Source organism: Bos grunniens, chromosome 11 (genome assembly GCF_055505025.1).
Source record: "Bos grunniens cultivar Pamir isolate PY7600 chromosome 11, Bosgru_T2T1.0, whole genome shotgun sequence".
Lineage (NCBI taxonomy): Eukaryota > Metazoa > Chordata > Mammalia > Artiodactyla > Bovidae > Bos > Bos grunniens.
In genome coordinates, this window is record NC_141175.1 from 538,968 (window position 1) to 553,448 (window position 14,481).

At 60.7% G+C, this 14,481-nt stretch overlaps 1 protein-coding gene across 1 annotated transcript in view; it reads right to left on the bottom strand.

Annotated features, from left to right (window-relative positions):
* The window catches only part of LOC147362176 (uncharacterized), a 91,183-nt gene extending 83,086 nt beyond the window's left edge, over nucleotides 1-8,097 (bottom strand). The window contains exon 1 of the mRNA XM_086323905.1: nucleotides 6,900-8,097. Within this exon, the coding sequence (XP_086180031.1) occupies nucleotides 6,900-8,061 (1,162 nt within the window). The 5' untranslated portion in view covers nucleotides 8,062-8,097. The remainder of the gene's footprint in view (nucleotides 1-6,899) is intronic.
* Between the last annotated feature and the right edge of the window lie 6,384 nt (nucleotides 8,098-14,481).

The following is a 14,481-nucleotide window of genomic DNA, read 5'->3' on the forward strand; positions in this document are numbered from 1 at the left end:
GAAAGAAGGGCCCTGACCCCGTTTACTTCCTTAGCCTATTGCACCCCTCCCACCTCCCGCTCCCCCCATCCCATCCTAGGAGCCTACCGCTTCGTGCTTTATGATCCAAGTGCTCACACCCTTGCTGTCCTCTTACCTCCTTCCCATGGCACAGAGAAACGAGATCAGCCAGGATTTTTCTCTCTTTTGCACGGATTTCGCCCAGCATAAGGCCACCTTCCCATTCCCTGTGTCACGCCACCCCCATCGACATTCTCCTCCTCCTCCTCCTCCTCCTCCTCCTCCTCCTTCTTCAGAGGGTGTGGATGGGGCAAGCAGTAAGTCCATTTGAGACGATGGGGCGGAGGAAGATGCGTGCTGATGATGAGGGCGGACTGTGGGTGGCTCCGCTTCCTCGTGCAGGGCACGCTTGCTCGTGTTCTCGGGGGAAGATACTGCTCATCATTCTTTGTCCTCTCTACGTGCGGAGGGCATGGTGCGGCGTAGGTAGCCATGCGGGGGAAACAAGCCATCGGAACGTTCTCTGTTCCTTGCCACGCCGACTAGCGCAGTCAGGAGCCAGAGTTGGCCCTCGAGGTCGGAGATGTTCCATCGCAAATTCCCGGTCTGCCGTTTGATGGAGGGTTTGGGGTTTGAAGCCATCAGCCAAGCCAAAGAAAGAAAAACGCGAGAGGTGGTCGCTAAGGGGCCTCAGGTGCCCCTCCAGCGGGTCACGGGCCCATGAGGCAGTCGAGAAAGCAGCTAGGGGAGGACAGCTTCCCCACCGCCCCAGGCACTTTGGAGGCCGGCCGCATCTCCTCGCGTCCAGAGGCGTTTGCCCGGGGCCCAGCTGGATGAGACTGCCAGACAGGACGGGCAGAGTCGGAAGTCCAGTTGTCTTGCTATCACAATCTAGGGTAGGCTCGGGTCTTTCCTCAGTGCGGGGAGGACCTTTGCTTTCAGAAATGAACGTGGCGCGACATATCTCCACTCAGGCACCGGTGCGATGCTGGTGGAGAAGTTTCTTTGGGACTGGTTGGGTTGCCTTTCTCCCCTTGGCCTTCGTGTTGGTGCTGGTGGTGCTGGTGGTGCTGGTGGTGGTGCTCATGGCCTTGTGGATCGCTTCTCCTGTTTGGCACTTGGAGCTTCTCCAGCGTACTCCTTGCACCGGACATGGAGCCCCAGGGATCTTTGCGGACGAGCGTCGTGCCGGGGACGCGCGCATCCCCGCCTCATTCCTGCCGGACCCTCCGCCAAGTAGCACGAGGCCTCCCAAGGACAGACACCCATAAAGGCTGCTTGCCCGTCTTCTCCCCGGACGCCTCTCGACGTCTGGGGCATTTTCGAGAGCCTGACCGGCCGGAAGGAGACGGTTCATGGACCTGCACCCGCTCTTCCCTGCCCCCCGAAGGGCTCCCGAGATCTTCTCCTTGCTCGGCTGGCTGTGAGCGCTCTGTGAGGCGTCTCCAGGCCGCGTCACTCACCCGAGGCCAGCGGTGCGGCCAGGGAACGGAGACGGGGAACGAAAGGCAAACCCACACCCAAAGTCCCATCCCGAGAGGACTCTCCCACCCTCGCAGAAGTGGGAGGCCCTCGGACCGTGCCCAGGCCCGCTCATGCACCCCATCACCCCATCCTCTCCAGCGACTTCCCAGCAGAGCCAGCCCTCGAGAGCTCAGCCGCTCAGGCACGAGCCCGTCCCAAGTGAACACCGAGACCCCGGGCACACTCCAGGCCCCGCTTTTCCCCAGGAGGCTGCATCACGCACACGGCCGAGAGGAACCCGCTCCTCGTCGGAACTCTTGGTGCGTCACACAGGGCGTGCCGCACACAGCGTGTGCCTGGGCGTCTGCACGCATGTGCGTCAGAGCCGACCTACCGCCACAGCCCCAGAGACGGCCGCGGCTTCTTGTTCTTCTCCTTGGTGGCTCTGGCCCTCCCGCTGGCACAAGGGCCGTTGCCGACGTTCTTCGGCCCCGGAGGCGGGGCGTCCGTGCTGGGACGGTCGAGCCGCTCGTGCTCCTGTTGGGGCGGCATGCGGTTTCTCCCTCCTCCGTGTTTGGACTGGTGAATCACGACTGCGCCGGCAGGCAGGGCAGACTGGACCTTCCGCAGCTCCAAGGCCGGCTTCGGTCGGCTGTGTTCTTGCAGGCGTCTCCACTGCTCGAAGCTCATCCCTTCGACCGCTGTGTCCCCCGGGGACTCCTCCGACCCAGGAGCTCTGCCGCTGGCGTCTCCTGCAGGCTGCCCGGGGTCTGTGGGGTCAGCCCCGACGGGGGCCGCTGCCCCTCCCCCAGCGCCCCCTTCCCACGCACCCTCCCGGGCGTAGAACAGGACGTAGGCGCTCTGGCTCAGGGCAGCGGTCTCGTCACAGGCGGTCACCTTGGCATCGTCCATCTTATACCATTGGCCGTTGCCCGCTCGGACGTAACAGAAGTAGTGTCCTCGCTCACAGCTCCACCCGGAGTGCACCAGCACGGCATAGAGCACGTAGCCCAGTGGCCCTGCCTTCCGCTCGGACGTGTAGGGCTGCAGGTCCAAGCACTGGGGATAGCGCACCTCCTGAGCCCTTTTGGCCCCGCTCACCGGTGTGAACCGCTTCAGCACCAGCACCAGGACCTGGGAGGTGCTGTGCAAAGCCAACCTCTTGGTGGCAGGCACCTTCCGGAGACAGACGCCACAGTCATAGGCATTGTCCGCGTCCAGCTTCTCGGGCTTCACCAGCTCTCTCAGAGCTTGCTCCACACTCTGAGCCGCCGTGATATCCAGGCTGATGTCCAGATAAGGGTCGAACGTGTCCGAGACACCGAGGCAGCGGAGACACTGGATCTGAGACCTCCAGGTCCCGCCGAAGATCTGACGGATGACGGTGGTGTCCTCGGAGGCGTGGCCCGACGGCTGGGATGCACTCAAGCACCCTTGCTGCATGGCATTCAGAGTGAACATCAGAAACTCGTGGGCATCTTCCTGCTGGTGTCTGTGGAAGCCCGCCAGCAGGTCCTTGCGGGGCCGGATCACCTCTCCCGCGTGAAGGAGGGCTCGGGTCACGTGAGCTCGCATGGCACAGAGCGTGCAGGCGCTGCGGGCCGGACAGGGGGTGGCGTGCTGCTGGGACACCATCCAGCTGGCCAGGGGCGGCGTGTGGCTCAGACACTGCAGCGCCGCATTCACGTAGCAGGTGTTCCCCAGGTTCTGAAGCCCAGCCCCCACCCCCCACGGCCCCTTCCAACTCAGGGCGCCTTTCTGGCCAGGCGTCAGCCCTGCTGACCCAGGAGCCAAGTCACCCCGCTGGGGACGCCCAAGCGCCGGCGACGGCCCCTCAGGGACAGAGGGTCCCCGAAGGGCATCCGCACCAGCGGCGCTGGGCCCACAACCTTGCCCTCCGGGGAAGACGTCGAAGGGAGACGGACACACACCTCCCCCGTGCTCAGAAGCAGCCCCCGGGGCTCTGCACACAAGGCCCACGAGGGTTTCCATCTCCTACCTGCAGCTGCACGCCGACGCCTCCTTCCCTCAGACGGTCCGGCTCCAGAAAAGGGCCTGGGCCCCGCTCCCTCGGGCCTTTGGGGGCTTCTCCACAGCCCCACCCCCGCACGTGCAGGCTCCTCATTGGCTGAGGCGGCCGAGGGCGTGCCCACTCCCACTCCCGCCATCCAACCACCCACACTTTTCTCGGGGAATTCCCCTTGACGAGGCCCCACACGCACTTCCGACCTGACCCCCTGGACCAAAGGGCTCAGGATGCAAATGATTCGGGGGCATTGGGCCTTCCAGCCTTGCCCGCTAGAGATTCACTGCAGGGCTTCCGAGTTCAGCACACAAATGCCGGCTGCACAGGACTTCCGTGGGCTCACAATTCACATCCTAACACACGTGTGGAAACATATGTCTGCCCACCGAACCTCTCCCCTTTAGGGGTCTCCCGACCCCAGACCCCTGCCTGAGGACAACCCCTCCCCGGACAACAATAAACCCTTGCCTCATCTTTGCGCTCCAGCGAGGTCCTCCCCAATTTCTATGCGTTCTCACTGGACACTCTTCTAGCGTTCAGGGTCCTAGCACCAAAAGATGCCAGCAGAGTGCCACATATGCTTTTCTCCCTTCAGGGCCGTTGCTCAAGACCCAAAGCGAGCTCATTTAGAAAGGCATAGGCTTCCTGCAACTTTGGATTCATTTCTGCAGCTCCTTTTCTCTCTCCGCTGCCCTTTGTTCTTCCTTTTCCTTCTTCCTTTATCATTTACTTTTTTTTTTTTTTTCCTGCTTGGTGTTTTAGGGTTTTTTGAGTTTTTTTTTTTTTTTCCATTTATTTTTAAAATTTTTTTTTTTAATTTTGTGTTCATCTTGTTATTTTTTTGTTGCTTTTATTCTCTTTCTCTCTTTTATATACACTAGTTGACTCATACAGTCGTCTTTCGAATTCCGGGGCTCAAAATGCGGTATAACTCAAGGTATAAAAAAGGTTTCCCTCCTGGAGGAGGATGACTGTTGCTTTCCTTCTCGGTGTGTGACATGTGTTTGTTTGCTCTCCCGTCCTGGACATTATGCTTGCCTTCCAGGACTATGGGGGTTTGACCGTCCACAGGTTTACCATAGCTGGAGTGTTGATTCCGTTGGTCCTTCCTAGGAAAGAAGGGCCCTGACCCCGTTTACTTCCTTAGCCTATTGCACCCCTCCCACCTCCCGCTCCCCCCATCCCATCCTAGGAGCCTACCGCTTTGTGCTTTATGATCCAAGTGCTCACACCCTTGCTGTCCTCTTACCTCCTTCCCATGGCACAGAGAAACGAGATCAGCCAGGATTTTTCTCTCTTTTGCACGGATTTCGCCCAGCATAAGGCCACCTTCCCATTCCCTGTGTCACGCCACCCCCATCGACATTCTCCTCCTCCTCCTCCTCCTCCTCCTCCTTCTTCAGAGGGTGTGGATGGGGCAAGCAGTAAGTCCATTTGAGACGATGGGGCGGAGGAAGATGCGTGCTGATGATGAGGGCGGACTGTGGGTGGCTCCGCTTCCTCGTGCAGGGCACGCTTGCTCGTGTTCTCGGGGGAAGATACTGCTCATCATTCTTTGTCCTCTCTACGTGCGGAGGGCATGGTGCGGCGTAGGTAGCCATGCGGGGGAAACAAGCCATCGGAACGTTCTCTGTTCCTTGCCACGCCGACTAGCGCAGTCAGGAGCCAGAGTTGGCCCTCGAGGTCGGAGATGTTCCATCGCAAATTCCCGGTCTGCCGTTTGATGGAGGGTTTGGGGTTTGAAGCCATCAGCCAAGCCAAAGAAAGAAAAACGCGAGAGGTGGTCGCTAAGGGGCCTCAGGTGCCCCTCCAGCGGGTCACGGGCCCATGAGGCAGTCGAGAAAGCAGCTAGGGGAGGACAGCTTCCCCACCGCCCCAGGCACTTTGGAGGCCGGCCGCATCTCCTCGCGTCCAGAGGCGTTTGCCCGGGGCCCAGCTGGATGAGACTGCCAGACAGGACGGGCAGAGTCGGAAGTCCAGTTGTCTTGCTATCACAATCTAGGGTAGGCTCGGGTCTTTCCTCAGTGCGGGGAGGACCTTTGCTTTCAGAAATGAACGTGGCGCGACATATCTCCACTCAGGCACCGGTGCGATGCTGGTGGAGAAGTTTCTTTGGGACTGGTTGGGTTGCCTTTCTCCCCTTGGCCTTCGTGTTGGTGCTGGTGGTGCTGGTGGTGCTGGTGGCGGTGCTCATGGCCTTGTGGATCGCTTCTCCTGTTTGGCACTTGGAGCTTCTCCAGCGTACTCCTTGCACCGGACATGGAGCCCCAGGGATCTTTGTGGACGAGCGTCGTGCCGGGGACGCGCGCATCCCCGCCTCATTCCTGCCGGACCCTCCGCCAAGTAGCACGAGGCCTCCCAAGGACAGACACCCATAAAGGCTGCTTGCCCGTCTTCTCCCCGGACGCCTCTCGACGTCTGGGGCATTTTCGAGAGCCTGACCGGCCGGAAGGAGACGGTTCATGGACCTGCACCCGCTCTTCCCTGCCCCCCGAAGGGCTCCCGAGATCTTCTCCTTGCTCGGCTGGCTGTGAGCGCTCTGTGAGGCGTCTCCAGGCCGCGTCACTCACCCGAGGCCAGCGGTGCGGCCAGGGAACGGAGACGGGGAACGAAAGGCAAACCCACACCCAAAGTCCCATCCCGAGAGGACTCTCCCACCCTCGCAGAAGTGGGAGGCCCTCGGACCGTGCCCAGGCCCGCTCATGCACCCCATCACCCCATCACCCCATCCTCTCCAGCGACTTCCCAGCAGAGCCAGCCCTCGAGAGCTCAGCCGCTCAGGCACGAGCCCGTCCCAAGTGAACACCGAGACCCCGGGCACACTCCAGGCCCCGCTTTTCCCCAGGAGGCTGCATCACGCACACGGCCGAGAGGAACCCGCTCCTCGTCGGAACTCTTGGTGCGTCACACAGGGCGTGCCGCACACAGCGTGTGCCTGGGCGTCTGCACGCATGTGCGTCAGAGCCGACCTACCGCCACAGCCCCAGAGACGGCCGCGGCTTCTTGTTCTTCCCCTTGGTGGCTCTGGCCCTCCCGCTGGCACAAGGGCCGTTGCCGACGTTCTTCGGCCCCGGAGGCGGGGCGTCCGTGCTGGGACGGTCGAGCCGCTCGTGCTCCTGTTGGGGCGGCGTGCGGTTTCTCCCTCCTCCGTGTTTGGACTGGTGAATCACGACTGCGCCGGCAGGCAGGGCAGACTGGACCTTCCGCAGCTCCAAGGCCGGCTTCGGTCGGCTGTGTTCTTGCAGGCGTCTCCACTGCTCGAAGCTCATCCCTTCGACCGCTGTGTCCCCCGGGGACTCCTCCGACCCAGGAGCTCTGCCGCTGGCGTCTCCTGCAGGCTGCCCGGTGTCTGTGGGGTCAGCCCCGACGGGGGCCGCTGCCCCTCCCCCAGCGCCCCCTTCCCACGCACCCTCCCGGGCGTAGAACAGGACGTAGGCGCTCTGGCTCAGGGCAGCGGTCTCGTCACAGGCGGTCACCTTGGCATCGTCCATCTTATACCATTGGCCGTTGCCCGCTCGGACGTAACAGAAGTAGTGTCCTCGCTCACAGCTCCACCCGGAGTGCACCAGCACGGCATAGAGCACGTAGCCCAGTGGCCCTGCCTTCCGCTCGGACGTGTAGGGCTGCAGGTCCAAGCACTGGGGATAGCGCACCTCCTGAGCCCTTTTGGCCCCGCTCACCGGTGTGAACCGCTTCAGCACCAGCACCAGGACCTGGGAGGTGCTGTGCAAAGCCAACCTCTTGGTGGCAGGCACCTTCCGGAGACAGACGCCACAGTCATAGGCATTGTCCGCGTCCAGCTTCTCGGGCTTCACCAGCTCTCTCAGAGCTTGCTCCACACTCTGAGCCGCCGTGATATCCAGGCTGATGTCCAGATAAGGGTCGAACGTGTCCGAGACACCGAGGCAGCGGAGACACTGGATCTGAGACCTCCAGGTCCCGCCGAAGATCTGACGGATGACGGTGGTGTCCTCGGAGGCGTGGCCCGACGGCTGGGATGCACTCAAGCACCCTTGCTGCATGGCATTCAGAGTGAACATCAGAAACTCGTGGGCATCTTCCTGCTGGTGTCTGTGGAAGCCCGCCAGCAGGTCCTTGCGGGGCCGGATCACCTCTCCCGCGTGAAGGAGGGCTCGGGTCACGTGAGCTCGCATGGCACAGAGCGTGCAGGCGCTGCGGGCCGGACAGAGGGTGGCGTGCTGCTGGGACACCATCCAGCTGGCCAGGGGCGGCGTGTGGCTCAGACACTGCAGCGCCGCATTCACGTAGCAGGTGTTCCCCAGGTTCTGAAGCCCAGCCCCCACCCCCCACGGCCCCTTCCAACTCAGGGCGCCTTTCTGGCCAGGCGTCAGCCCTGCTGACCCAGGAGCCAAGTCACCCCGCTGGGGACGCCCAAGCGCCGGCGACGGCCCCTCAGGGACAGAGGGTCCCCGAAGGGCATCCGCACCAGCGGCGCTGGGCCCACAACCTTGCCCTCCGGGGAAGACGTCGAAGGGAGACGGACACACACCTCCCCCGTGCTCAGAAGCAGCTCCCGGGGCTCTGCACACAAGGCCCACGAGGGTTTCCATCTCCTACCTGCAGCTGCACGCCGACGCCTCCTTCCCTCAGACGGTCCGGCTCCAGAAAAGGGCCTGGGCCCCGCCCCCTCGGGCCTTTGGGGGCTTCCCCACAGCCCCACCCCCGCACGTGCAGGCTCCTCATTGGCTGAGGCGGCCGAGGGCGTGCCCACTCCCACTCCCGCCATCCAACCACCCACACTTTCCTCGGGGAATTCCCCTTGACGAGGCCCCACACGCACTTCCGACCTGACCCCCTGGACCAAAGGGCTCAGGATGCAAATGATTCGGGGGCATTGGGCCTTCCAGCCTTGCCCGCTAGAGATTCACTGCGGGGCTTCCGAGTTCAGCACACAAATGCCGGCTGCACAGGACTTCCGTGGGCTCACCATTCACATCCTAACACACGTGTGGAAACATATGTCTGCCCACCGAACCTCTCCCCTTTAGGGGTCTCCCGACCCCAGACCCCTGCCTGAGGACAACCCCTCCCCGGACAACAATAAACCCTTGCCTCATCTTTGCGCTCCAGCGAGGTCCTCCCCAATTTCTATGCGTTCTCACTGGACACTCTTCTAGCGTTCAGGGTCCTAGCACCAAAAGATGCCAGCAGAGTGCCACATATGCTTTTCTCCCTTCAGGGCCGTTGCTCAAGACCCAAAGCGAGCTCATTTAGAAAGGCATAGGCTTCCTGCAACTTTGGATTCATTTCTGCAGCTCCTTTTCTCTCTCCGCTGCCCTTTGTTCTTCCTTTTCCTTTTTCCTTTATCATTTACTTTTTTTTTTTTTTTTTCCTGCTTGGTGTTTTAGGGTTTTTTGAGTTTTTTTTTTTTTTCCATTTATTTTTAAACTTTTTTTTTAAATTTTGTGTTCATTTTGTTATTTTTTTGTTGCTTTTATTCTCTTTCTCTCTTTTATATACACTAGTTGACTCATACAGTCGTCTTTCGAATTCCGGGGCTCAAAATGCGGTATAACTCAAGGTATAAAAAAGGTTTCCCTCCTGGAGGAGGATGACTGTTGCTTTCCTTCTCGGTGTGTGACGTGTGTTTGTTTGCTCTCCCGTCCTGGACATTATGCTTGCCTTCCAGGACTATGGGGGTTTGACCGTCCACAGGTTTACCATAGCTGGAGTGTTGATTCCGTTGGTCCTTCCTAGGAAAGAAGGGCCCTGACCCCGTTTACTTCCTTAGCCTATTGCACCCCTCCCACCTCCCGCTCCCCCCATCCCATCCTAGGAGCCTACCGCTTTGTGCTTTATGATCCAAGTGCTCACACCCTTGCTGTCCTCTTACCTCCTTCCCATGGCACAGAGAAACGAGATCAGCCAGGATTTTTCTCTCTTTTGCACGGATTTCGCCCAGCATAAGGCCACCTTCCCATTCCCTGTGTCACGCCACCCCCATCGACATTCTCCTCCTCCTCCTCCTCCTCCTCCTCCTCCTCCTTCTTCAGAGGGTGTGGATGGGGCAAGCAGTAAGTCCATTTGAGACGATGGGGCGGAGGAAGATGCGTGCTGATGATGAGGGCGGACTGTGGGTGGCTCCGCTTCCTCGTGCAGGGCACGCTTGCTCGTGTTCTCGGGGGAAGATACTGCTCATCATTCTTTGTCCTCTCTACGTGCGGAGGGCATGGTGCGGCGTAGGTAGCCATGCGGGGGAAACAAGCCATCGGAACGTTCTCTGTTCCTTGCCACGCCGACTAGCGCAGTCAGGAGCCAGAGTTGGCCCTCGAGGTCGGAGATGTTCCATCGCAAATTCCCGGTCTGCCGTTTGATGGAGGGTTTGGGGTTTGAAGCCATCAGCCAAGCCAAAGAAAGAAAAACGCGAGAGGTGGTCGCTAAGGGGCCTCAGGTGCCCCTCCAGCGGGTCACGGGCCCATGAGGCAGTCGAGAAAGCAGCTAGGGGAGGACAGCTTCCCCACCGCCCCAGGCACTTTGGAGGCCGGCCGCATCTCCTCGCGTCCAGAGGCGTTTGCCCGGGGCCCAGCTGGATGAGACTGCCAGACAGGACGGGCAGAGTCGGAAGTCCAGTTGTCTTGCTATCACAATCTAGGGTAGGCTCGGGTCTTTCCTCAGTGCGGGGAGGACCTTTGCTTTCAGAAATGAACGTGGCGCGACATATCTCCACTCAGGCACCGGTGCGATGCTGGTGGAGAAGTTTCTTTGGGACTGGTTGGGTTGCCTTTCTCCCCTTGGCCTTCGTGTTGGTGCTGGTGGTGCTGGTGGTGCTGGTGGCGGTGCTCATGGCCTTGTGGATCGCTTCTCCTGTTTGGCACTTGGAGCTTCTCCAGCGTACTCCTTGCACCGGACATGGAGCCCCAGGGATCTTTGCGGACGAGCGTCGTGCCGGGGACGCGCGCATCCCCGCCTCATTCCTGCCGGACCCTCCGCCAAGTAGCACGAGGCCTCCCAAGGACAGACACCCATAAAGGCTGCTTGCCCGTCTTCTCCCCGGACGCCTCTCGACGTCTGGGGCATTTTCGAGAGCCTGACCGGCCGGAAGGAGACGGTTCATGGACCTGCACCCGCTCTTCCCTGCCCCCCGAAGGGCTCCCGAGATCTTCTCCTTGCTCGGCTGGCTGTGAGCGCTCTGTGAGGCGTCTCCAGGCCGCGTCACTCACCCGAGGCCAGCGGTGCGGCCAGGGAACGGAGACGGGGAACGAAAGGCAAACCCACACCCAAAGTCCCATCCCGAGAGGACTCTCCCACCCTCGCAGAAGTGGGAGGCCCTCGGACCGTGCCCAGGCCCGCTCATGCACCCCATCACCCCATCACCCCATCCTCTCCAGCGACTTCCCAGCAGAGCCAGCCCTCGAGAGCTCAGCCGCTCAGGCACGAGCCCGTCCCAAGTGAACACCGAGACCCCGGGCACACTCCAGGCCCCGCTTTTCCCCAGGAGGCTGCATCACGCACACGGCCGAGAGGAACCCGCTCCTCGTCGGAACTCTTGGTGCGTCACACAGGGCGTGCCGCACACAGCGTGTGCCTGGGCGTCTGCACGCATGTGCGTCAGAGCCGACCTACCGCCACAGCCCCAGAGACGGCCGCGGCTTCTTGTTCTTCCCCTTGGTGGCTCTGGCCCTCCCGCTGGCACAAGGGCCGTTGCCGACGTTCTTCGGCCCCGGAGGCGGGGCGTCCGTGCTGGGACGGTCGAGCCGCTCGTGCTCCTGTTGGGGCGGCGTGCGGTTTCTCCCTCCTCCGTGTTTGGACTGGTGAATCACGACTGCGCCGGCAGGCAGGGCAGACTGGACCTTCCGCAGCTCCAAGGCCGGCTTCGGTCGGCTGTGTTCTTGCAGGCGTCTCCACTGCTCGAAGCTCATCCCTTCGACCGCTGTGTCCCCCGGGGACTCCTCCGACCCAGGAGCTCTGCCGCTGGCGTCTCCTGCAGGCTGCCCGGGGTCTGTGGGGTCAGCCCCGACGGGGGCCGCTGCCCCTCCCCCAGCGCCCCCTTCCCACGCACCCTCCCGGGCGTAGAACAGGACGTAGGCGCTCTGGCTCAGGGCAGCGGTCTCGTCACAGGCGGTCACCTTGGCATCGTCCATCTTATACCATTGGCCGTTGCCCGCTCGGACGTAACAGAAGTAGTGTCCTCGCTCACAGCTCCACCCGGAGTGCACCAGCACGGCATAGAGCACGTAGCCCAGTGGCCCTGCCTTCCGCTCGGACGTGTAGGGCTGCAGGTCCAAGCACTGGGGATAGCGCACCTCCTGAGCCCTTTTGGCCCCGCTCACCGGTGTGAACCGCTTCAGCACCAGCACCAGGACCTGGGAGGTGCTGTGCAAAGCCAACCTCTTGGTGGCAGGCACCTTCCGGAGACAGACGCCACAGTCATAGGCATTGTCCGCGTCCAGCTTCTCGGGCTTCACCAGCTCTCTCAGAGCTTGCTCCACACTCTGAGCCGCCGTGATATCCAGGCTGATGTCCAGATAAGGGTCGAACGTGTCCGAGACACCGAGGCAGCGGAGACACTGGATCTGAGACCTCCAGGTCCCGCCGAAGATCTGACGGATGACGGTGGTGTCCTCGGAGGCGTGGCCCGACGGCTGGGATGCACTCAAGCACCCTTGCTGCATGGCATTCAGAGTGAACATCAGAAACTCGTGGGCATCTTCCTGCTGGTGTCTGTGGAAGCCCGCCAGCAGGTCCTTGCGGGGCCGGATCACCTCTCCCGCGTGAAGGAGGGCTCGGGTCACGTGAGCTCGCATGGCACAGAGCGTGCAGGCGCTGCGGGCCGGACAGAGGGTGGCGTGCTGCTGGGACACCATCCAGCTGGCCAGGGGCGGCGTGTGGCTCAGACACTGCAGCGCCGCATTCACGTAGCAGGTGTTCCCCAGGTTCTGAAGCCCAGCCCCCACCCCCCACGGCCCCTTCCAACTCAGGGCGCCTTTCTGGCCAGGCGTCAGCCCTGCTGACCCAGGAGCCAAGTCACCCCGCTGGGGACGCCCAAGCGCCGGCGACGGCCCCTCAGGGACAGAGGGTCCCCGAAGGGCATCCGCACCAGCGGCGCTGGGCCCACAACCTTGCCCTCCGGGGAAGACGTCGAAGGGAGACGGACACACACCTCCCCCGTGCTCAGAAGCAGCTCCCGGGGCTCTGCACACAAGGCCCACGAGGGTTTCCATCTCCTACCTGCAGCTGCACGCCGACGCCTCCTTCCCTCAGACGGTCCGGCTCCAGAAAAGGGCCTGGGCCCCGCCCCCTCGGGCCTTTGGGGGCTTCCCCACAGCCCCACCCCCGCACGTGCAGGCTCCTCATTGGCTGAGGCGGCCGAGGGCGTGCCCACTCCCACTCCCGCCATCCAACCACCCACACTTTCCTCGGGGAATTCCCCTTGACGAGGCCCCACACGCACTTCCGACCTGACCCCCTGGACCAAAGGGCTCAGGATGCAAATGATTCGGGGGCATTGGGCCTTCCAGCCTTGCCCGCTAGAGATTCACTGCGGGGCTTCCGAGTTCAGCACACAAATGCCGGCTGCACAGGACTTCCGTGGGCTCACCATTCACATCCTAACACACGTGTGGAAACATATGTCTGCCCACCGAACCTCTCCCCTTTAGGGGTCTCCCGACCCCAGACCCCTGCCTGAGGACAACCCCTCCCCGGACAACAATAAACCCTTGCCTCATCTTTGCGCTCCAGCGAGGTCCTCCCCAATTTCTATGCGTTCTCACTGGACACTCTTCTAGCGTTCAGGGTCCTAGCACCAAAAGATGCCAGCAGAGTGCCACATATGCTTTTCTCCCTTCAGGGCCGTTGCTCAAGACCCAAAGCGAGCTCATTTAGAAAGGCATAGGCTTCCTGCAACTTTGGATTCATTTCTGCAGCTCCTTTTCTCTCTCCGCTGCCCTTTGTTCTTCCTTTTCCTTTTTCCTTTATCATTTACTTTTTTTTTTTTTTTTTCCTGCTTGGTGTTTTAGGGTTTTTTGAGTTTTTTTTTTTTTTCCATTTATTTTTAAACTTTTTTTTTAAATTTTGTGTTCATTTTGTTATTTTTTTGTTGCTTTTATTCTCTTTCTCTCTTTTATATACACTAGTTGACTCATACAGTCGTCTTTCGAATTCCGGGGCTCAAAATGCGGTATAACTCAAGGTATAAAAAAGGTTTCCCTCCTGGAGGAGGATGACTGTTGCTTTCCTTCTCGGTGTGTGACGTGTGTTTGTTTGCTCTCCCGTCCTGGACATTATGCTTGCCTTCCAGGACTATGGGGGTTTGACCGTCCACAGGTTTACCATAGCTGGAGTGTTGATTCCGTTGGTCCTTCCTAGGAAAGAAGGGCCCTGACCCCGTTTACTTCCTTAGCCTATTGCACCCCTCCCACCTCCCGCTCCCCCCATCCCATCCTAGGAGCCTACCGCTTTGTGCTTTATGATCCAAGTGCTCACACCCTTGCTGTCCTCTTACCTCCTTCCCATGGCACAGAGAAACGAGATCAGCCAGGATTTTTCTCTCTTTTGCACGGATTTCGCCCAGCATAAGGCCACCTTCCCATTCCCTGTGTCACGCCACCCCCATCGACATTCTCCTCCTCCTCCTCCTCCTCCTCCTCCTCCTCCTTCTTCAGAGGGTGTGGATGGGGCAAGCAGTAAGTCCATTTGAGACGATGGGGCGGAGGAAGATGCGTGCTGATGATGAGGGCGGACTGTGGGTGGCTCCGCTTCCTCGTGCAGGGCACGCTTGCTCGTGTTCTCGGGGGAAGATACTGCTCATCATTCTTTGTCCTCTCTACGTGCGGAGGGCATGGTGCGGCGTAGGTAGCCATGCGGGGGAAACAAGCCATCGGAACGTTCTCTGTTCCTTGCCACGCCGACTAGCGCAGTCAGGAGCCAGAGTTGGCCCTCGAGGTCGGAGATGTTCCATCGCAAATTCCCGGTCTGCCGTTTGATGGAGGGTTTGGGGTTTGAAGCCATCAGCCAAGCCAAAGAAAGAA